The 25781-nt window shown below is 35.5% G+C and overlaps 1 protein-coding gene across 2 annotated transcripts in view; it reads left to right on the top strand.

Moving 5' to 3' along the window:
* The window catches only part of Dhc93AB (Dynein heavy chain at 93AB), a 584738-nt gene that overhangs the window by 212604 nt on the left and 346353 nt on the right, over window positions 1-25781 (top strand). For both annotated transcript variants that reach the window (XM_083127975.1, XM_083127974.1), the window contains 3 exons: window positions 9343-9466; window positions 18874-19022; window positions 25496-25741. In XM_083127975.1, the coding sequence (XP_082984101.1) occupies window positions 9343-9466; window positions 18874-19022; window positions 25496-25741 (519 nt within the window). The remainder of the gene's footprint in view (window positions 1-9342; window positions 9467-18873; window positions 19023-25495; window positions 25742-25781) is intronic.

The following is a 25781-nucleotide window of genomic DNA, read 5'->3' as shown; positions in this document are numbered from 1 at the left end:
TATTTAGGATATTTGTAAATACATTAGATTTCTGATTATGTGTTCCTACATTTCACATTTCCTGTTTAAGACTTCCAGCTATCAAGGTTATGTGGAACAGTTTTGCATAAATTCCACTTTTTTTTTTAATTCAGTAAGTAAAAGAAAACTTGTACCTCCACCTTGCATCAAACCTGGGACCCTTTGATAACAAGGAGACAATGTTAACAGTATGCTATCCATCAAAGAAAGAAAAACAAAAACTGTTCCACAGCTTGTCAAGACATGGACAGTTCCATTTGGAACAAAGAGAGGGAGGAGAAAGGGCAGTTCCACTTTCTGATAGGGAAAGAAGTGTGATAATTTACATTGGCATTTCTTCACATTTTGAAATTGTTTTTCTCGAAAACGGGATGAGGCCCCAAATTTTTTTTCATTCCCATATGTTAGTACATACCTGGAGTGTAAGTGGGTACCTGGAGGAAACTCTTGGAGAGGGGGGTAAACGTGGCCAGGGGCATGGTGCTGATCACATAACCCCACCTTCGTCCAAGATCAAGAAAGTGTGGGCCCTAACACCACACCCCTATACACCTTCATGGCATGGTGCAAAGCACAGGGGAGCACTTTACTTTTTTATTTTTTTTATTTTACTGTAGTACATTCGAGGGTTACAGCAAAAGTAATGGTAACCATTTTTTTCCACGATAATGTTGGTCAGGCAAGAAATTTTAAAATATACAGTGCAGACCCCGTCACTTGCAATGTATTGTGATGCCACTAGATGCCAGTGGTTGCCAAGACATTGAACTGAGGGAAGTCAGTGTGCAGTCAGTGTGCAGGATGAATGTGACTCGGCGTGACCAGCGTTCTTATGTGAAAATAGCAGTTCTCCATGATAGAAATGAAAGAAAATGTCACACTGAGCTATTCTCCATGGAAGAAATGCAAGAGAATGTCACATTGAGCTTGTGCAAGCTTTAGGAAATGTTGCTCTACCATACCGAACTGTTGCGAAGTGGGCAGCAGCATTCGAGCATGGAAGAGAAGCAACTGCTGACATGCAATGTTCAGGGTGACCTGTGACTGCACGTTATTTTGTATTTTTCTCTACTCTATCCTGATACCGATCTCTATGTTGTTCAAAATTCATACATTAAATGTTAGCATATATCGTGACCTTCCAATTGTATATTTTACAATTTCTTTCCTGACCTGCATTATTGTGGAAAAAAGTAGTTGTCATTACTTTTGCTGTAACCCTTGTATATTCAGCTACAAGATGGCATACTTAGTTCATTTCTTGCCTGATGCTGTTTTTAGATAAGCCTAATTCTAAACTTGAGTGTTTCGCAATTTTTTAGTCTTTAAAGGGTTATGTCTGCTAACAGCATCAATATCCAAGTAATGTGGAGCTTCAATACCTGGTAAACAAATCTTTGTGGGTACTGTTGCTTAACCAAGTCATTAAGGGCCAAAAACAGGCAAAAACTATATTTTGGCACTTCTTTGTTGGCACCTAACAATGGAAAGCAACAATACCCTACAAAAACAAGTGAATATTTATAAGCAAGGGTACGGAAACAGAAGTTCGGGGGGTTGTTTCTTTCCAAAGATACAGCACTCTGAACTTGCCTATGTTTCACTTTTCATGAGAAATGGATGGTCTGACCTTGAATTTTGACATTTTCTACAGGTTAGGAAACAATTTTTCAAGGTCTCCAGATTGCACAATATTAATTTCTCATGACCTACAGTGGCGCAGGAACGTTTTTCATTTGCGGGGGTAAAAAAATTCATACATAAATATGTGTGTGTGTACTTCACACATATATGTATATCTAGGTAAAAATGTGGAGCATGGGAAATTCCATTTCAGATGCAAATATCCAGTTTTTAGTGCAAAATTTGCATGAATATTTTTTAAAATTTTTTTTATTACTTTTTTATTTTTAGAATTTGCTGTTTTAAAAGACAGGTTTCAAGACTAGATAACAATTCCAAACCCTGTTCTGAGCTCATTTTGAATTTAGTGGAATGGAAAATCAGGATTTTGTAATGTGAAAATTGCGAACAAAGATACATCGATTCATTTTAATGCATGTTGCGATTTAAAGGGGGTGAGGAGGATTCCCCCTGCTCTAACTTGAGTCATTCCAAATCAGGAATAATCATTTCCCACCCACTGAATATGAAAATCATATTACTAAATATATCATACTTATAGCATTCCACTTCAGTTCAGTTCATTTTAGAGCCCCATAGCTATATATAAAATATCATTAAACTAAATTATGGCAGATACGTATCATATACAGTGTCTTTTAGAAGCAATGTATTCGGTATTTTCTCTGTATTTAAATCTGCTTTCATTTCAAATGACTCCCAGTCCATAGCTTTGATGCAGAAAAAATTGTAACAAATTGGATCAAGACTTAGCATTACAGTGTCCTTGACAAGCCAACTGGCAAATCATCGAACCTGCAGTGAGTTTAATTTATTTTCTGCATTCATCTGACTAATGCAATTTTCTTACAATTTGACTTGAATTTCATTATAAATGGTATTATGTTTGTGTTGCATTCGATATAAAAATTAGATTTTTAGCAATTTATTCATAGGTAAAATAAGTCCTACCCCTTCTGATAAAATCACAAATCGCACCCTGTTTTAATGTCTAGGAAACATCGCTGCTTCACTTCAACTACGAATGGTATTGAGGTGAGACGAATGTGTCAACACTCAAACTTCCACAACGTGCATATGCCATTAAAGGAAAATTTTTCCTAATAACGTTTTTTGTGCTTTACATTTTGTTTGACGCTGTGAACAGTAGAAATACGGAATTTTTTCCCGACTAGATGAAATCGGGCAGCATAGCCTCACAATTGTCACTAATGGATTAACTTTGCAATTACAATAAACACAATATACAACTTATTTGAAATATGAACAAGATATACGCTTGGTATATCTGAATAAGACACATAGTAACTTAAATTTATTTTAAGTAAATTCTTCAAATATGATACTGAAGTTCCGAAAGAGATCATCTCGTTTTGATTTTGCAGAGATTTATTTAAGTCTCGTCTCGAAATTTGAGACTTCTCTTGTCTCCGTACCATCTCTATTTTCAAAACAAAAAAAAAATAGTTTTCTGAATGCATCCTAACAAAGTAAATTATGAAATAAGATAATTGGTGTGGCACTGGAGTACATTGTACCCCCCAAATTGGTCTGTCGTGTCGCATCTCGGAAACAAACCGAGGCAGGAATTGTGGAAGTATTTCGTTTCAGAAAATTCCATTTGAAAAATTCAAAAGGAAAAAAAGTCAGTCATATACTCCTCTGATGCATGATTTTACGAAAGTAAATTTTAACTGATTCCATGGTTTCACACACATTTTAAACAATTTTCATTTTAAATTAAAGAACACAGGTCAATGAACTAGCTAGTAGCACAATGGCTTGAGTTCCTGTGGTAAGGAAAATAATGCTTATAAACAATATACACTTTTTGTATTGAGCGAATAGAAAATATTAGGTTCTTTTAACAGTATAGCACCTCGGGTCTGTCAAATTATCTGAGGTGGGGGGTACAAGGGGTACAACTCGAATCTACAGTTTAGGGGGTACAGTATCCCCCCTTCAAAAATTTGGGGGTACAATGTACCCCTTTACCTGCGCCACTGATGACCTACTTCAACATATGAAAAAATCACGGACATCAAATAATACAACTATCCAAATATCACTTTTTTGTTTGAATTTCAAAATATTGGCTCTTAAGCTAGATAAAGCTTATTAAAAATATTTTGTTAATGTACATACAGGGTGAGGCAGTCAAACGGGAAGATTTAAAAAAATCACAAAAAATAGAGAGAGCAAATATTAGTTATTTTTTTAACATGAATGTACTGTACATGAGTTGAAATTACTAGTGTACCTGAAAAATGTTCGTTGTTTGAATATGGTGTCAGTAAGATGCATCCTTGGTTTTGCACACATATTTCCTGCCTGCCCTCGATGACTATGACCCAGATGAAGAAACACTCTTCCAGCATACTGCCAGAGTGTCCATGCAGTGGAGGCTATTAGGGGGGGAGGGTGAGGGGGCAGTTGCCCCTTCCACTTTTCGCCACTTTTGCCTCAGCACTATGCTAAACCTTATCTGCAAAGGGAAATATACTGTCTTTGTCCCCCCCCCTAGTTAGTTTTGGAACCTTGGCCCTCCCCATTTTGGAACCCAATCGCCACCACTGTGTCTATGGATGTGCTTAGACTCGCATTGCCTGGTCGTCTTATCAGCAGATTCGGCGAAATTCCATGGCCTGCCCGTTCACCCAACTTGGCAGCTTCTGACTTTTTTCTTTGGGGTTACCTCAAATCCAAAGTATTCAAGGACAACCCTCCAAGAACCAGGGATGATTTGAAGGAGTGAATTCGGCAAGAGATCCACAACATTCCGTTGGAGATGCTACGCAATGTCATGTGCGGATTTACTCTGAGACTCCGACAATGTGTGCAAAACCAAGGATGCCATCTTACTGACACCATATTAAAAAAATGAACATTTTTCATGTACACTAGTAATTTAAACTCGTGTATAGTACATTCATGTTCATAAAATAAATAATATTTGCTCTCTCTGTTTTTTGTTAATTTTTTCAATCTTCCCTTTTAACTGCTTCGCCCTATATATTCATCATACTCTTCAACTTGAAGTTTTTGCTAATCATAGTAATGTTATGGGAGGTTTTTTAATATATTTTTTTAATTTTTATTTTATTTTTTTAAAATAAAGGCTAGTTGTTCTTCAGCCTCAATTCTTACCATTTATATGCTCTATTGTGCCATGTTCCTAGAGAGACTCACTTTCATAACTACCCATTTAAATTCTAGCTATTGGCCTACCACAACATCTAACACATCTAACATAGCATTACCTCTTCACTCCCCTGTAACATATCCGTTGATATGTATATTTTAAAATTGTAAAAATTCTGAGTAATTCAGAATATTTATCAAGTTTCCATTGGAACTATATCATAGCAATGTACCAGATTTTGCTTTAAAATATTCATATTTGTATAATTTTATCACAAAATCCATTTCTTTCCATAATGTTTTCACGAAAATAATAAAAAATTAGAATTTACATAATTTCTTGGTTATTTAGGCTCTGTGAAATGCTCTTGTGGAATTTTTGCAGACTTCGCAAGTTACTTGGTTTCCAGAAAATTATTGACCAATACATTCTGATGCTGATACCATTAACGTCAACCAAAACTACTAATACATCATTATTATTATCAACCAAGGGGGGTTCATTTAAATCTGGTGATTTTTTAAAAAAATCACTGGTTTAAATCACTTTAAATAAAGAATTTATAGAATAATGTAGATAAGGATTTTGTAAATATCAGAATCAATTTTGGTGAAAGTACATTAATCTTGTACAGTCACGGTAGCTCAGTCGTTAGGGTGTCTGACTACATGCAAGAGACCCAGGTTCGATCCCTGGTGGGGGAGAACCGGGATTTTTTCCACCTGTTCAAGCGGTTCCGGCACCCACCTAGCGTCGTATAAAGTGGGTACCTGGAGGAATCTCTGCAGGGTAAAGGCAGTCAGGGGCATGGTGCTGATCACATCACCCCCATCTTCGGCCGTGATCAAGAAAGTGTGGTCACGGCTGTTCTTGTGAGTATACCTTTGTTAATTTGATCTAATCATCATTAATTTACTCTAATAAACACTCATCAATTGTCAATTTCTGTTTAGTTTCCCTTCTCATTATTATTTTTAACATATGAAGATAATATTCTAAAAAAAAAGAAATGTTTCAGTGAGATATTAACTGTGTTGTTTAGATTAAATAAAGTTACTTTCTCCCACACATGTCTATGTGAATTGATCTGGAAATCCTGGAAAAGTCAGGGAATTTGGTTTTACAAAATTGTAGAAATCCTGAGAAATGCAACGTAATATTAAAAATAAAATATATAAAGCAAAGAAATTTAAGAGCTTCTTACCATAGTAAATATGTTCTTAGCCTACTGCCTGGCGATTCAGTATATGCTCCTTCCTTCTTCTTTGATTGGCACACACCGCCTATGAGCGATTTCTTGCCAGGGGTCCTATTTGGTTTGTTATGAGAAAGTTTGTTTACATTCCAAGTATCTGTTTGTTTATGTTACAATGTTGTGTTTGTGTGCAAAGCTGTACAGTATCCACATGACATCAGACCGTGGTTCGTAGAGTAGAGTCGAAAGGGACATCGGAAATGGAATACCCACACGTTGTAACTGGTTGTATAGAGTATTGCGATGTTGTTGTTGAATTGGGCATTGTAAAAACAAATGTGTGGTTGATTGTATAGGTTCTCCACACTGACAGGAAGTTGCAGGCACGGTATATGAACTGGGATGTATAACAACGTGACCTGTACGCATTCACATGGTAAACACTAAAACTGCACGGGGTAGGTTAATGTGTTGAAACCAAGGACGTTTATTGCCGACTTGTGCGTGCCATCTATATGTATTGGTATTCAGGAGTTGATGGGTGCACCAATCGTCCCATTGTTGTTCTACTTTGATTTTTACCCGTGGGAGGAGGTCAGTGTACGGCAGGCGCATCGGGGTAACAGTTTCTTTCATTCTTGCTTGATTAGCCATTACATCAACGCGATCTTGATATTTATTAAGGTCACTGTGGGCGCGAATATATGTGAAGGTCGCTGACAGACCCTGCCGTTGAAGGTTTAGCATGATTCGGAGAATAAGATAGGGAAATACCGTTAATTTATATGCTGCCCGACCTGTTCGTGCTAACGTTTGAAGTACGCTCAATGCGTCCGTAAGAATTAAAGAATGATCAGGTCGTAACTGCAGGGCGAATTGTAGTGCTTTATAGATAGCATAACATTCCGCCGAGAAGATCGACATATCGGATGGGAGGGAAAATTGTCGGGTGATGTTATGAGATGGTACGTAAAAAGCGCATCCCACACCGTCTGCAGACTTCGATCCGTCAGTATAAATAAAGGTTGATGTGGGCCACAATTCTCTATAATTTTCATGTCTGCCATGATCTTCATATTGTATCTCTACCCGGGGTTCTGTGGGAATATTCAGTTGATATAAAAGTGGGTCCGGATGGGTAAAAGTTTGGTGGTAAGCTTCAGGGTCTATATTGTAACATTGTAAGAAGAAAAAACGTTTAGCGGGGGGAGGGGGGGTCGGGAGACCGAACCATTGTCGTTGAATCGCAAATGTTTTATTAAAGGGATGAGCGTGTCGTGCCCACGATTTGAACAAATATTGCACAGTGAGTTTGATGCTTCAGTGTGACAAAGAGGATTCATTGCTTTCTAAATATACACTAACATTGGGACTGGACGGCATGAGTCCTAGACATGTTCGTAAGGCTCGTCGTTGTAATACGTCTATAGACGTAAGAAGTTTTGGATTGGCCCCACCATATGCTGGTGCTGCATAATCAAACAATGCACGAAAACAATTTTTATAAAATAATAGCATTGTATGGGGGTGTCCTCCCCACTTGGTTGTGGAAATACAGCGAAGTAAATTAACAATGTTTAACCCCTTTTCGTTGAGATATTTTATATGCCTTGCCCAATTCAGTTTCCTATCAAAGTATACACCCAGGTATTTGACATTGTCGACTACTGGAATGTGCTGTATTTCTGTGATATTGTTAGGGTAACTGCTCATTTTTCTCGAGTTAAAAATTATGATTTTAGATTTCGGAATAGAAATAGTGAGTCCTAAGGTATCTAAGTGATCTGTAAGAATTGTGACTGTTTTCTTTAGGGCGAGTAAGCCTTGCGTGGCGTCAGGAGTGCATTTATAGCAGCAAAGATCGTCGGAGTATTGTAACAATTTAAAGCCATGCATATTTAGGTGATGTATATGATGGGTATAGATATTAAATAGTAGGGGGCGAACCCTGAGGGATCCCCGTGCGAGCTATACGGGGGGCTTCCAACCTATCTTCAAACCAGAATTGTAAATTTCTTTCGTGATATAAATTCCAGATTATGGTCCCTACTATGGGATGTATGTTTAGTTGGACCATCATTTTATATAAGATCGGGATGTGAACAGCATCATAAGCATGTTCTATGTCAGTGAATAGGCCAAAGCAATAATCTTGAGTAATCTGGCTATTTTGGATTTCAACTGTAAGGGTAGCTATGGCATCTTGGCTACCATGCTGCATGCGAAAACCCATTTGTGTTGGCGAAAATAACTTATTCTTTTCCAACGCCCAGTTAATGCGATGTTGAAATGTTCGTTCGAAAAGTTTGGCAACTACTGGTATTAATACTATTGGTCGGTATGACTTTGCCTCCGCGGGAGGTTTGTTAGGTTTTAATATGGGAAGGACTATATGGTGACGCCACTCGATAGGGATTCGGCCTGTGTGATAGACGGTATTGAATATGTGAGTAAGTAATTGTATACCTTGATGTGGCAGATGTTTGAGCATGTCATAGGTGAGACCGTCATATCCCGGGGAAGTGTTCGGCACAATTTCTAAAATTTGTTGTATTTCGACAGCATTAACAGCCAGGAAATCGGCAGTGAAATCGAAATTCTGTGCAAAGGCTTTTGCCTCTCGTGCGCATACAGAGGGCAGCGTGAGTATTTGCATGAATTCGTCTTCCCACTGGGTCATTCCACGTCAAATCATCCAGGCCATGTCACCCACCATCTCCGATTTTGATGAAATTCGGTATACTTATAGAACTTTTCATGCTAATTACAAAAATGACAATTTTTTTAGATTGGTCAAGGGGTTCAGAAATTACGCGATTTTAAAAATCTCCCTGTACGCCACATGCGGCTCCACTTTGAATGTCATGCATTAGGCTATAAATTATAGTATCTTCTCTCAGGCTTGCCGTAGAAACTTCAAGTTTGATTTATATTGCTCAGGATAGGGTAAGCTTTCATTTAAATAAGGTTTCTGATCAGTGTATCAATAATCATGTATTTTATGTATAGTTTCATGTATTTTTTTAGAAAAATAAATGACTAACTTCAAGAGCGAATTTCGTGCAATGCCCCCCCTTCAATTTCATCCAAATTTTATATGCAGGTAGCTGAGAGTGGGTACTAATGCTTGATGGAAAAATTGGGATGGGCGGTTTTGAGACAGGGTGATAAAAAAATCATTTGCATTAACAGTTAATCTTATCAAAAATACTTATGTATTTAGCACAAAGTCTGAAGTACAATATGTTCTGAGGTATAATATTCAAAATTTCTGTTCACTATGTGTGAAGGTAAGCATGGGGGCAAAGTCACTATATATTTATATGTTGTTTTTTTTCAGAACCTATGGGATTACATTTTCATTGTTAGAACCTGCATAGAAGATTGGAAAACTACACCATGGAGGAAAATTGATGTTGAGAATATGGATCTAGAATGTAAAAAGTTTGCCAAAGAAATTCGAGGTAAGCAGCATACATATTCATTTTTGAGACACATTGTGTTGGATATACATAGATTTTTTCCATCCATCGTTGTAGTTCATTGGCAACAAAGATTTTTTTAAGCGTACCTGAATCTCTGTTTGTGACAATGTAAGTTACAAGAAAATACTCCTTTATTGTATTAGTTTCTTGCTAACATATTAATGTTTTACTTCTGCTGACATTCCTGTAGCTAATATGTTCATGAAGCACTTACGATTGGCAATTATATCTGTTTGGACAAGCAGATGATAATTGGCTGATTTATGTGTGTTTTCTGAGTTGTTTGAGTGAGCCGGTACCTATCATAATGGCATTATGCTTCAGTAAGGCTGCATTCTTGGATCTAATTGGCTTTAAATAATCAAACATGTAAAAACATAGAATAATGGATTGTTGGAGCTCCTGCATTTTCAACATTGTGGTGGATAACAATATGGACCCTCATTGGGAGAATGCCAAGTAAGATGTTTGAAATTCTAAACATGTTTAAAATGATTCCCACAGAAATCCATTTATTCTGAAATGTCAGCTTGACTAATTTGTAGCACATGAGTATAAACATCGCATGCCTGTTGACGGTCCCATTGTATTTTCTGCTTTTACTTGCACATTGGATGAACACCCACCAAGATAAATACATGCAGATTGGATATGAATATGAAACCTGCAATTTGAAATGTAATGACATTAGGTGACCAAGAAGTAAAAAAGCAGAAGCAGCAGCATTATGCACTTCTCAGGTTGTTTGTATTATCTGACAACCAGTCTGTTAGCCTCATAAGTCAATATGTTGAATTTGTCCTTCACATATCATGAGTGTTTTGAGTTACTGTTCATGGATACATTTATTACTTTATTCAATAAAAATAAAAATTGAATAACCATAACTGTTTCTTTGTCATTATTTTGATGTTGATTTTACATTCTTGCTGAAGCATTTCTTTTGATACTATCAAAGGCATGACATAAGAACCAAATTTTGGTCATGGTTAATGAAGAAAATGAACATGTATAGTTCCTCAACTATGGTAATCTTACAATCTCTGATACAGGTCGTGGTTCAAGAGCTTCCCTGTTGGCATAGTGGTAATGACATCACCTTGTAATCTAGGTGTCCCAGGTTTGATTTCCAGTGCAGAGTGCTTTGGATCCCACTTTAAACAGCAGGTCCAGTCCCACCTATCTGTGCATAATGGTTCAAAACGAAAATGACTAGATAGTAAATGTTAAGAAACAAAACTGAGTTTGGTAGAGAATATTTGTTTTTAAATACAGTCTCCATTTACGTGATAAAATTTTCATTGCAATGTATCAATGCATCAATACCCAACAGGGTAGAAGGATTTGTCCTGGTAACTTAACCACTGTAACCACCACACATTTTAAGCTTCTCATCTTGCTGAAAGTACTGGTCGTTCAAAAGTTCGTGGTGTTGAAATCAGTCACTTAGGTAAGCAGCCACACTTAAAAATTTATATGGTGGAACCTGGATTTTACATTTTCCTGTGTTTTAAGTTTTTGTCAGTTTGGTCCCCTGAAAAATGTAAAATCGAGGTTTCGTTCTCTCTCTCTCTCTCTCTCTCTCTCTCTCTCTCTCTCTCTCTCTCTCTCTCTCTCTCTCTCTCTCTCTCTCTCTCTCTCTCTCTGTGTGTATATAATAATAATAATAAATTTACACAAGTAAAATGTAACTACTATCCGTGACAAAAATATTGAGCCCTCTGTTTACGTGCTTGTACTCCATGGGAGGAAGAAAGTCAAATGTACCTCATTGTATAGCTTCAAGTATCTACTTTTTAATAAGCATTATCTGGAAATGTTTCTTAACTTCGTTTTCTTGCAATAATGAAAAATTCACTGAAAAGTGTAGTTTTTCGTTTCAAATTTCACGAACTGGGAACTTAACAACACACAGTTCATAATCGACTAATCGACTGTACATTTAATTTTGAGATTTCATGTACTTGAAGTTTGATTATTTTTGCACCTTGCTAGAAAAAAATCAAATGCATATTTTTACTAGATACTTCAAAAATTGACATTTTAGGGAAATGTGCAAACTTAAAATGCATAATTACAAATTCAATGAAATTGCAAAAAACTGATGATATAACGCATTTGATCAAATTCCAGAAGTTTAGCGTGTATACATCATATATAGTTCCAGATATTAATTATTCTTTCACACTCCTAATATGGTATACGGGTGCATGACGTATGGCGGAGTACGGCCAGTCTCATACTCCGCAGGCAGCAGGTGACTTGCACAGCGTTGCCGCTTTGCTGCAAGAATCGCATAAGTGCGTTCCATCGAGCCGATCCAAAGTATTGTCGCAGCATTAAAATAATGAATGAAATATTTATCATATTGCAAATGGAGTATTGCTGTACTGCAGGTTTTTTTCCATTTTTTCTAGCTTTTATCTTCATATGAACATCTTCTCCTTCAGTACCCGGCAAAGGTACATAGTGGTTCGTATCCCACTTTAAACTGTAAGTAAAGTCCCGATTAGCCTACCTGTGCATAAAATGAACTTAAAGAGAACATCATTTTCCCAGTATTATTTTATGTCGCACATTTAAACAGATATATTGAGTAAAAGAATGTTCGATGAGGATGATTTGAATGAAGTCGATGAGAGATCCAGTCTTCTCTGTATACAATAATAATGCACCTGCACATAAGAAAGGGAAACAGAGCTAGGTGCATACTAGCGATAGCAACACATAGAAATTATATTTAAAAAATTGCGCATTTGAAGCCTTCATGCCAACTAACATTTTAATAAAATATATTTCGAGCAAAAACGTATGTAAATTGTGTTTATCTCACAAAATTCACTTAATCATCGTGTCGAATAATGTGGTGGTTTCAGTATTTAACGCACCTGAAATATTGCTTTTATATTTTGGTCTGTTTTACAGCTGCAACTCTTGTACTAAGCAAGGAGTTGTGGGTTCATTAAGAGAGACAAAAGGACTAAAAACATTAATAAATTTTCAATAAATATGAGTGGAAGGTAAAAGTATAAAATGCTGTTCATAATGGATTCTGTTGAACTGGATAATTAAAATAAAAATCTGTTATCTTTCTTCTCACCACACCTTGGAAAAACTCGTGCAATAAAATATTGGGTCGATGCAAATTTTTGTTGTTCCCCTTTTTCTTTACATACTTTTTTCACTGTGCTGACGTAACCCCCAAACACTCTACCATGCACTTGACACCTTGGTTTATGTCGTGAGATGCGCCTATTCGTTTCCCCTGGTCGAAATATCTCTTGGCACTGACTATAATTTATTTTGCATATTTTTGTGATATTACCGTCTTGCCATTTTCATGGAACAAAAAAATCACTTCACAGACCCACCACCACTCAATACAGCGCATACGAACAAACATGCAAACTTGTGAGAGACCGACTGCCTGGATAGAATGCATGTAAGAATTATTATGGCTATGTTGGAGTTCAGGCAATAATTCATGGCAGGAATGTAAACACAGAAGTGACGAAAGAAAATTTCGGCATCTCTACAATGCTTTCCTTTGGTCAACACATTGTTTCAGTTCATTTCCCATGTCAAAGCTGCTTGGACGTGCAGTTTAATGGACAAGCGGCGACGCTTGGCATCACTCTACATGCGTTCTTAGCAGCGATGTGAATTGCGCAGGAACCGTTGCCAAGAAAAATAATTCTCTCTGTTGTTTTCAATTCGTACAGTGTGCAAGAATGAGATATGAAAGTTTGATTTTTATTCCACGGCCATCAATTTTATATGCCTTTCATGACCATTGGTCTGACAATTACCAAGATTGCAACATCATAATTAATCATTAATTGTGACTGTTCCATAGATTAAAGTATTTGGCTGAGATATTTCCACATAAACAAGGTTGAATCACAAAAAAAATCATATAAACAAGGTTGAATCACAAAAAAAATATCATATTTTTACGGCGGCTTTATACAGGGTGACAATTAATGAACTATATGAAATAAAACCATCATAATTTCTGAACGGTTCGCGTGATGACATCCAAACTGCATGGCTGGCCACAGGGCATGATGGGAATTTGCATGCATATGCGCACGCAACGTGTTGATGTCGGCCATTTGCAAGTGAAAATTTCGTGGAGGAGTATTTTGGGGACCGCATTCTGGCTTTGGGGTACCCAGAGGCCACTGGAAGGGGTCTATGTTAAGGACAAGGTGTACAGAAATAACCCCAAAACCATTGCCGAGCTGAAAACTGCCATTCAGGAGGTCATCGACAGCATCGACACTTCAGCGGGTCATGCAGAATTTTGCTGTTCGTCTGCCCCACATCATCGCCAGAGATGGCAGACATATCGAACATATCCGAATGTCTGTAGCGCCGTTTACATGTGCAATACAGTTTGTGTACTACGTAGTTTGTCACTAATTTCAGTTTTATTTCATATAGTTCATTAATTCTCACCCTTTATGAAGCTACACACAATTGAATTCCACTTATGTAAAAAACATCCGAAAAAAAAACAACTACACTTTTATGAACATTTTTGTCTGAATAGAAAACAAACACAGTTAAAATCACTTTGTCTCCTTTTGTCTAAAAGCAGACACTTGTATCTTTCCAATGAAAGCATATTTGACACATTTCCTCCCACGGAGTACAATTTTACAAGCACGCAAACCGAGGGCTCAATATTTTTGTCACGGATAGTAGTGCTGAACATAGAGCATTAATCATAGCTCTGTGGGCTTCCTGCCAATAAGTCATACTGTAGCCGTTGCCAATATAGTCATGTCACCTGCTGTTGAGCTGGGAAGGCAACAGAGTTATGCCTAAAGCTCCCTATTATGTCGTCCACAAAATTTCTTGTATAATACATATATCATTCAATTTTTTTTTGGTTAATTTTGAAGAGCATATTTTTCAGTGTTTTTTTGCAAATTTAAACTTTGATCTTCAGGATAAAAATAAACAGGTAGATGTAAACCTTCCACAAGTTTAAATATTCAAAAACAAGGTAAAGCTGCCTGCTACTCATAGCAGCATGTTGTGAAGACATATAAGAGAATGTGGATGCATGACCCCACTTCAGGCATTATTGCCTGGTTTTAAAAAGTTAAAAAATGCAGATTATTTCTAAGTTATTCAGAGATTTTCACTCCTTACTCACTGCAACTTCATGTTTAATCTTTCCTGTAATTTTTTTTATAAATGTTGGTCTGAATATCAGTGACAATTTTATAATTCTTGTATAAAAAAATAAATCAATGTTACTTGCGAAAGAAATTATTCATTTATCAGTATTGAAACCAAGAAATAAAAAATGCCATCTTCCTCTTCATAAACAAACACCTACCATCAAGTCCTGCCATCTTCGGCCAACTAATACAGTGGCAGCCATATTAACTAATGCCAGCCAAACAGGAAGAGACAAACATCATGATAGGCCGATCTCTTCCCAATTTTAACATAGTTTCTTACAATTACTACGTGTTTCATACCTTTTAACCATAAAATGAGCTCATACGTTTTAATCTTGTTCAATCCTCTTGAAGAAGCCACATAATGTGGTTAAAGGCTTGAGGTTAATCATTCATAGGTAGGTGCCAAAGTAAGTGACATTCATATTTATAGTGGAATGCAGTGGTTCCCAAAGTGTGGCTTGCAGGGGCACCGCAAAATGTTCCAATATTTTCAGTGAAATGATATGATTGTTCCAAAATTGTTCCAAATATATGCTTATTTAGTACTTTAGTACCTAACATCATTAACTGAGCGTTGCAAGTGTTAGATAGGCCTACATTCTGACTTGGGTGCCTCAGAAATGTCTTGAAACACTAAGGGCGCAGTGAAACGAAAAGTTTGGGAACCCCTGGTGTAATGTTAAGGTTGCCTGACTATTGCCTAAGTTTACAATTTTAATATATCATAGTCTTCAGTTACCTTGCATAACATCCTTTTCAAAGATTTGTATATCATATCTGCCTATTTTAATATCATGCACAAATTTCAGTAAGTAAACTTTGTAAGCTCTTTTTGACAATCTAAGCTCTCATATAATAAATAGAAAAAAAATATATAATAAATGCTATTGGGAAGCCATTCTCACTGCAATGTTTGTATTCCTTCTGAACTTTACAGGTCCATTACATTATCCTACCCATACATCCTCTAGTTTAGTAGCAGCATCACACGATTGATGGTTCTTGAGAAATTACTGTACAATATTATAATTGAATAAAAATTATTAACCTGAGAAATAAGTATTTGCACAGTTTTGTTATGAAATTCAGTTCCACTACAACGATTTGCCTAATATGATCAGTTAGGTTTGTAACTGCTAACCTGATCCTCTATTAAATACATCAAACCATGCGTACATATGCATGCATGTTATATATCAGGTTTGTGAGCATCAACTAAAAGTGCCATCACATTAGAATATGTTAAATCAGACATTTAAATTGATTTTGGCACTCAATTTATTTGCTTTGAAATTTTAATGAAAAATGGCACATACCTTACATTGTTCTCTTATGAGGGAAAACTGGGGAATTCTGGTTGGTTGGTTTATTTGGTGTTTTAAGTCCACTTTGTGCACAGTAAGGCTAATCGGGACTGGACCTGCAGTTTAAAGTGGAATCCGAACCACTTGTGCCTCCACGTGATATCGAACCTGGTACCTCTTGATTACAAGGCGACGACGCTACCACTACACTTGGGAATTCTGGTTTTGAGTCATTACTTTCTTTCATATAATGCTTTCAATTTTCATATGCTTTATTCCGTTCTTGTATGTATGAACAACTGCTGGTATGTTACTCTAAAATATGTGAGGGTATTTACTGTTATCAGAATGCTACATTTTAAAAGTAACTTCGCTACAGCCACCGCTACTCATCTCGCTACAGCTACATTTACCAAAAAGTAGCTCGCTACACTACTCCTGTTTGCTACTCACTACTTTTGCGCTACTTCTGCATAAAAAAGATATTAAGAGAAAAAAACTTGAGACAACCACATGGATATTCAAAAGAAGCCCCTAGTATGAAAGTTGTACTTACTGAAAAATAGATTGTTATTTATTATCATAACTCCCATAATTCATTAGATGTTTGCTCTAACATTTCAGATACTGTGGCTGGGGGATGCTCCTTTGGTGTAGCTAAATGAGTAACAGATGGAGCGATGCTTTATGTAAGTGTGCTGTTGGGAATGCTTCCCTGAAGACACAGTGGAAATTTTGTCACCTTGTAATCGAAGAGCCCCAGGTTTGATACCTGGCAGAGGCACTAGTGATTCGGGTCCAGTTTCGATTAGCTTACAAGATCAAGACATAAACTAGGAAAGACGCCTAGTTGGGAAGATGGATCCTCCTGCTCCTCCATTCCCCACACTGCTCATCATCATCATCATCATTCATCATTCTTCCTCATTCTCACAATTAGCCAAAGTGGCAAAAACCGACTCTAGATAACAGAATGACAAAATAAACCATTCATCCTCATTGTCAGGATTAGTAAAAGTTACAGAAAAGCGACGTAAAAGTAGAAGAAATGCATACAGTTGGAAACTGTATACTAACTAAAGAAAATTATTGTTTCTGCAGAAAAGTCAATAACTCGTACATACTTTTTACAATATCATAAAATATATTGAGGAAACTGATGTGTAAACCTGAGTGTTCTAAACGTATTGCAATTTTTAAATTTGTGAATAAATATTATGATGAAAATAATTGTAATTCCGGAAAGTGTATGTGTATCATTCTTGTAACAATAATTTCTTGCTGGTGAGATCCTATATACTAGCAATGATCAATGCTGTTAACGTACTGAGCCATTGAATGCTGGCACTAATGCTTTGTCACTGTCCATCCATATCACTTGTTTTTGCACTGCAAGATGTGTTTTACACAGTAATTAATGACATTTACCTGTATCTTACACCATGGATATCCACAGGATTTTTTCCTTGGGTGGCGCAAATGAGGCTTTCTTTTCCAGGGGTGCAGCAAGCGAGGCATCTTTCTCCCCAAAATAGCGATGCAGCTCAAAAAAACGTAGCTGTTGGCCAGAATATATTCACATATGCCAGTTCATATTAGTTATCTGGATATTAATTTTTTTCTATGCTAATGAAATAAATTACGCAGATATCTGTACTTACTTTCCCATCCTGATCCCAACTTCGGAAAATGACTTCCTGACTTTTCGGGAAATACCGAATGGTCATTTTAAGAAGTCATTAATTCTCAAAGTTTTCTGCATTGCAAGTGTTTGGAACTGATCGGAAATTGTTAGTTTTTATTCCGGAAATGCAAAAACAATCACTTAAGGTGAAAATGGAGTTTAGAATTTGATATTTCCAGATATTCTGGAAATTTCCAACATTTCCCATCCCGAATGTCTGGATTTAAAAAAAAATTCCTGTCCTGACCCAAAAAATTCTGTCCTGCACACCCCTAGATATCTGTAATCTGCGATATCAAGATATTTATAATCTAAAGTATATGTATTACCATCTAATAGACTTTGTCTTTATGAACCTCCTGCAAAAGTAAGCGTTATTGTCATTTTTTTCTTTGATGTTGTGGCCGCATTCAAAATTTTCCTCAAAATGCAGAGAAGAAATGTAGCTGTAGTGAAATTTTTGCTACAAGTACAGGAATTTTGTAGCTTCGCTACAGCTACAATTTTCAAAATGGCACCGCTACAGCTATCGGTACAAATTTTGTAGTTAGCTACAGTAGCACCGCTACAAGTAGCACGCTACTTCCAACCACTGGGTATTTATAATATGTCAAGTTTTTGTATTATATCAGTATTTATTTTTTGACGTGCCTCATAGGCCAAGCCTATAATTGTCCTTTGATCAGTTTGAAATAATCATCACTCATCCTCATCACTGCAATTAGCAAAATAGTGAAGAAGCTGTGTAAAGTAACTAAAATATAAAATTATTTTTGGCATTTTGCAAAGTGCATTGTTTTTTTTTTAAATAAAAAAGGTAAAGTGTTCCCCTGTGCATAGCACCATGCCATGAAGGTGTATAGGGGGTGTGGGGGTACTCATATTTATTATAATTATTTATCTTGTAGTCTACGGTTATTACAAGCATAAAAATACAGTTTTTCTGTATCTTTAATCAAACTAAAAAAAAATGTCTGATAAAGGGAGCATGTGTTCTCCTGAAACGTCACAATGAAAAACTGTGTTTTTATGCTTGTAATAACCGTAGACAACAAGAGAAATAATTCTTCAATGCAATAATAATTAGTTTAATATCAGCATTACTATCACTTCAAATGATTGGTGGTACATTAACAAGTTTCATGTTTGTCACCACAATGCTGACTGTATTAATATTAATGTCTCTTGTGCTTTCAGCCCTGGATAAAGAAATGCGAAATTGGGATACATACATCAATTTAGAAGCAACTGTAAAGAACATGCTAACGTCCTTACGTGCAGTGGGAGAACTACAGAATCCCGCCATCAGAGAGCGCCACTGGCATCAACTCATGAAAGCTACCAAGGTTGGAACATTTGCACTTTGGTTTTATGAAGTTTCGAGTATCTCATTTGAAGAAATTATTACCTGAGAACACAGCACATAATAATTATACCCAGATTTTATTTTAGGAGGTGCTGAACTTTGAACCTAATATATTCTAGAGGAAAAAGTTTGTAACATTTCCATATGTATTAAATTGAAATCTCACATTGGTTTCAAGATAAAATTTTTCTTGAATAATTCAGCTTGCCTTGTCTACTGTGGGATAAAAGTGAGGTATGAAGGTTGGTGATAAAGCTAGAAACTCAAATTATTTTTTTTTAACAGGAATTTATAGATATAGGATTCAAACCATTTTTGCTCTAGAACAATAATTACTAATTCCAAACTTTTCAATTTATATACTATGTGCACCATAATTTAAGGAAGGGTTTAAGTAGTATGTTTTGCACTATTTAAACTCTTTCATAAATAATGATACATATACTTCATAGAATGCAGATGCAACATGAAATATCTTGCTCAAAGAGAGCTGTTAAAGATAGAATTAAAGACCACTTAAGATACGTAAGAAACAATGAGAATCTTGTGGTCTTGCTAAAAATTGTATGAGATCTTAACTTTCCTTTTTTTTGGACAATGGTAATTTTCTTGTAGAAGCTAAGGGTAAATTTGAAAGAAATGATGTTATTGCTTCTGTACACAATCAATAAGGAGGATTTCTACTAAGAGAAAGTGGTAATGTTATGTCAGCATAACATTTTTTTAAAATATATATGGACCTGGTGTTACACAGGTAAGAACTGGCCCTTAGGCCAGTGTGAAAATGCTCCACCTTTCAGGCTATTTTATGTAAATTATTTGCAGGTTCTGTGGATGTGGATTACTAATGAATTAGTTCAATGGTTGATTTAATTATTAATATAGCTAATTTGTTCTATTGGGTAAACTGCGATTGGGAAATGAGCCAAATTATAGTATTTTGATTGTAATTGGTTCTAATGGCATGATCTGTATCTAAATATTGTTAGTGAACAACTGAAATAAAAAAGATTTTTGAAAATAGGAACCGAAAAAGTGGTTTTATAAAGTTATACTTTAAAAGCAGATTTTCGGTACCCATAGGCATAAGTAACATTTTTCAAGAACGAGATATTTTCACAGATATTATTGTTTTTAACCATATCATTTTCACACAAAATAACAGCACTCAGCACAGCCTAAAGTATTTATGAAAACAGTTTATGATAAATAAAATGACATGCCTAGGTCATATTAACAGATGACAATTTTGTGTGTGTCCCTAGTCCTGGACCTACTGAACGTAGACCAAAATCTAGTCATGGATAAGAATAGGCTCTGTCCAGCATCTGATGTAAGAAGTCATTTGTGAAAAATAGCAAAATTGTCTTGATCTGAAGATTACAAATCCATACCACCTCAAATATACTGGGAATATTAAGTTTTCTCTTGTGCACATCACATGCCAAGATTAGTATAGTGTAAAATTTTAAGAAATTACTGTACAACAAGGGGTACTGATGATCAAATAGCACAAATGCATATAAGAAATGAAATACTTCATTTATTTATTATTCTAGCATGTACTATTGACATATTGAACATAAGTCGAGTTGTAGTGTGTTTTGAGCTCATGAGTGCACTAATTCGGTTCTGAAAAGTGAGTTTATTCTACGGTAAGCAATTGCACGTTCAGAACGTTGCCAAGAGCACATTGTGAATATGGTTACTTAACATTTTTTTCCACAGCAATGTACTTACAATGGTTAAACTGATGAGAAAATGAAATAAACATCTTCGGTATTCAGTAATATATACAATTGCTAGTCATTAAATTCTGTTACATGGTATGTAGTTATCTTCACATTGTAATTATTATAGATGAAAGCACATAGTTTTCTTAGAACTAGAGTTAAATGCATTAGTTTCACGTAAACAACATAGCAAAGAACATATTTAGTAGCATCATATACATAACATGGAAATTCTGTCGTTTTATTCTGAACATGTTTATGCACAATGTCACAAACTCTTTTTTCACTCGCCTTTTCTGTTACACGCTGCAGACATCTAACAATCTTCCCATGGACTTTACTGTAAGTATACACGTACACATCATTTACATGGAGATTTTACATTCCTTTTTGTGTTCTTGGTGATAAATACAGGTTTTATTTTTTTTTCATTCAAATGCATAATGTTCTCATACACATTATATACTATATGGCATATGGTTTTAGAAGCGATATCGGACGGCACCGTGCAGAGCCTGTCCGTGGTGACTAGCCAATGGCAGGAGTGCAGCATTGTACAGTTCGGAAACTGCAGCATGCAAGTTAAATGCCGTTTTCTGTATTTTTCTTGCGTTCAAGAAGTTTTCATAAAATTCGTCACTTTAAGGTTAATCGTAAGATGGGACAAGACATTTTGAACCTGACTGTTCAAGTCCCATAAATTTCCATCGCTTACATCCGGCTTTATCATTTCTTGAAGAAACACTGGGAAACAACATGTCTGTTTTTCGTTGCCACCGTGTTGAAGCAGCTGAGTTGTTGTGTCTTGATAAAACAATGGGTGTTAACTTCCTCCTAATATGCTCAATAACCTTAATTTTTGTGGGCGTTCTCAAACCTTGCATTTGCAAGTCGGAGTCACTTTGAGTTCGGCATTTTTGTAGCAAGGCCGGTGTAAAATTATTTGCTTATCGTTTACTCGTATGCCACAAAGAACAGTTGTGAGAGGATTATATACACAGTTGAATATTGGACATATGGCGAATTCTCTTTTTTTTTTCTCCACCAGCAGTTAGTTTGGCAACAGCGCAATAGCACTGGCTGCGTTTTGGCTGAACTTATGTTCCTTCTAAAAGCATACGCAGTTTAAAACATTTTATCTTTCAGCACTTTTAATTTCCTCATAACATTAATATAGTTTTGTGTTATGAAAAACAGTTAGTTAATGCTTTAACACAACAGTTTTTTTTCTAATCTTAATGATATTCAAATTTACTTTATTCTTCATTACTCAAATAATCTCTGTTCTTCTTTCTTGCTTTTCTCTTCTCATCTCTTTTTCAATAATTTTCTTCTCTTCCCCTCTCTCACCTATTAATCCTTTTCTCTTATTTTGTCTTCTCTTCTGTGATTTCTCTCTCTTTTTCTTCCTTTCCATTTCATTCCATTGTTTTCAATCCACTTCTACCTTTTGACTTCTCTTCTTGAGCTTTTCTCTTTCTCTTCTATATTCTTATCTTTATCTTGTCTTCACTTTCTCTCTCCTTTTCCTTCTTTTCTCTTTTCGTTTAGTTATTATTTTCCTTCTTGTACTTCATCTTCTCTTTCCATCTCTTCCCGTCTGTTACTACTATTATCATGTATTTTAGCTTCTGTGTGTCATGTATTGTTCTTATTCCTTTTTTTACATCTGTTCTCTCTCTCACTTGCTGCTATATTTGCGATTTTCTTACTCTTATATTTTCTCTTCAGTCCAGTATGTATTCCTATAATGTATGTCAATATATTTTATACTTTTTTACTTTTACAACACTCCAATTTATCAGATTTAATTCGATACATAAAATAATTAACACACAAGAAAATTTGCAACAAGCTTATGTCATTGCATTTGTTACATAATAAAATTACTTTCGTCAGCAATATTTTTCAGAATAACCATACATCATATCAGTTATTGATCACAGGATGAATTTTAATCTTGAAAGATAGGTAAAAATACAATATTTAATATGGAACCAGTCCATATTAGATACAATTGCTGACAGGCTTTTTTCCTGATGTTGGTGTTTAATGCTCTGAGTTCCCTAGTTGCACTGTACTTTGCATAATATGTGTGGTAAAGTACATATCAGAGGTTGCAATTCAAGTTACATACCTGCAACAAAATAAACATCAATTATTTACACACTTTTTTGTGAGTTTTTTGTACTTGCTTTGATTTATTTTAGGGAGATTGTTGTGAAGTAGGAATTGCATATACTTAGTTGATGGTTTCTTTTTGTTGTTTTTTATTTTATTGAGTATTCAGTCTAGTTATGAACAAATGAAAACAGGAAAAAGAGAACCAGAGGGTCTCTTGAATAGGAAGGACATAGTAAACACTCACCAAACAATGAAGGATACAGAGAAACTTGGATTATACCTTCTTCAGGGAACTGTGGCTAAATAAATTAAAATACAGAGAAGCATAAAATTCTTGGAAATAATTCCAATATCTTGTTCTGTTAGTATCATGAAAGTTAAATCTATAATGTGGGTAAATGTAATGTTTGATACAGTGGGACCCCAACTTTACATTTCCGGATTTTATATTTTCCCACATTGTACATTAAATCTTGATAAACCCATAATAGCAAAATGTAATAGAATTTTCCCCAATTTTACATTTTCATGTATTTTAGTCTGTTTCAGTTTGATCCCATTAAAATTGCATAAATCGATGTTAGGCTCTACTTGCCAATTTACCACCAGAGTTGTGCATTCAAGTTTCAATCCAGTCAGATTTGAATCATTGAACTGATATCCAAATTTTTAGTCTTTTACCCAATCCTGGATCTGATATTCAAATTTCAATTCAGTATCGATTTCTAATCCCCAAATATTTGATCCAATATCTGAAACTTCAAAAACTTGGTCCCATCCACCTGTTATCAGAGACACAACCATAAATTTTTGTCTGGGGTGGGGCAAGTACCAGGATAAACGTACTAATAATAATAATAATAATGTTAATAGTAATAATGTTACTAATAATGTTATTATAACATTATTATTATAATTGTTATTGTTATTATTAATTTGGTTTATTTTACTTCGCTTCTTGTGCCACTTTTGGCTAATTTGCAAAGATTGGAATGAGTGATGGCATGATGAAAATGATTAATGGATACACGCAAACATCCATGCTCAAGCTGGGATTTGAACCCAGGACCAACATTATTATTACTATTAGTAGTTGTTGTATCAAAGACATTATTATCCTCGTAAATACCGCAAAAAAGGGTTTTTTTTTTTGCTAAAGCATTGCTGTTCAATCAAACGATTTGAATTATTTTTTTAACATGTTCAATTTCACATTAATAACGGAGAACAAGCACATAAACTATTTTTGAAAGACAGAAAATGCTTGATAAATGCATTCCAAATATAATTCTTTATTACATTAACAAAACTTTCACGCACGATATATGTTTCACATATACAGAACATGGACACTAAATTGTGTACGTCTTCAAAGTTTCTTTAATAAATATTATATACAGCATATATTATTTAAATATATTACACAACCAATTCATCCATCTCACAATAAACCAACAGCAAAAATTACATAAATTGTCTCTCAAATGTACATGCTCCCTTTCCTCAAAACAATTGTTCATGCATTTAAAAGAAAATCAATGAAGAAGTCTTATTTCACTGTCTGGTGATTTCCAATGCATTACAGTGAACAAATACAAATTGCGAGTGAAGCGATCAAGAACATTTTTAGATCCAATTTTTTTTTCAGTCTTAATAGGGCACAAATAATTTCACAGAACGCCATGGCACTATATCATTTACAACTTTTGTGCCTCCCCGATGATGTAATGGTAACATCGTTGCCTTGTGATCAAGGGGTCCCATGTTCGATACCCGGTGGAGGCACATAGTGGTTCGGAACCTGCTTTAAGCCATAGGCCCAGTCTTAATTAACCTTTCTGTGCATAAAGTAGACTTTAAACAAAAACACAAATCAATCAATCAATCAATTTTACAACTTTTTTCATTTAGATCGTTCAGCGCCCAGGGCCGTCTCCTGCCATCCCCTAGCTATCTATGGTTCTGAACTAGATAAGACTAAGAAAAGCAGGCATTGCAAGTGAAGCGAGCAAGAAAATTTTACGAAAAAGTATTTTTATTTGCATAAATTTTGAAGTTGGGGGTGGTAATTGCCCCCTGCAGGTACACTTGGCCATCAATGTTTGCCCCCCGCTTGCCCCCCTCCCCTCCTGTGGTTGCACCACTGTCTGTACTTTCCAACATGCTCAGTGCATAGAGGACTGGGCACCATCTTTTTTCTAAGTGCTAGATATGGCTTATATATGAGATATGTATTCTCTGTTTTGTTCAGTGAGTGTTTCCTGTGTATTTCTCATTTGATAATTACATTTGAAGAATTATAGAAAAGAATAGAAATTAGGAAATGCTTGCTTTTATTAAATAATGCTGTACAGTCACGGACACTTCTGGGTTGAAAGTAAATGGAATTATTACAACCCAGAAGTGCCCATGACTGTACTTAGTATTTGCCCATTAGTTTTTAGCTTGTAGTTATTATTTTGTTACTAGTACCACAAAGATTACACGTGATACACTATCCTAAATTTGTTTTATTCTCAGGAATTCGACTATTGTGTTTTTTTATCCATTTATCATTTTGATTGTTGAATTTTCACTTTAAATATGTGTATTGTAGGTGGAATTTGTGATGGATATGAAAACTACATTAGCCGATTTACTGGCTTTGAATCTCCATGACTTTGAAGAAGAAGTGAAAAATATTGTAGACAAAGCAGTAAAAGAAATGTCAATGGAGAAGATCCTGAGGGAATTGAATATTACTTGGTCAAGTATGGAATTTGATCATGAAATTCATCCACGCACTGAATGCACTTTACTTCGTGCAAGTGAAGAATTAATTGAGACCTTAGAGGATAACCAGGTTTGTTTGAACAAATGATATTTTTCATTATTATAACCCT

The sequence above is a fragment of the Lepisma saccharinum genome, chromosome 9 (assembly GCF_977018435.1).
Source record: "Lepisma saccharinum chromosome 9, izLepSacc3.1, whole genome shotgun sequence".
Classification (NCBI taxonomy): Eukaryota; Metazoa; Arthropoda; class Insecta; order Zygentoma; family Lepismatidae; genus Lepisma; species Lepisma saccharinum.
This window is presented reverse-complemented; position numbering and strand designations above follow the sequence as displayed.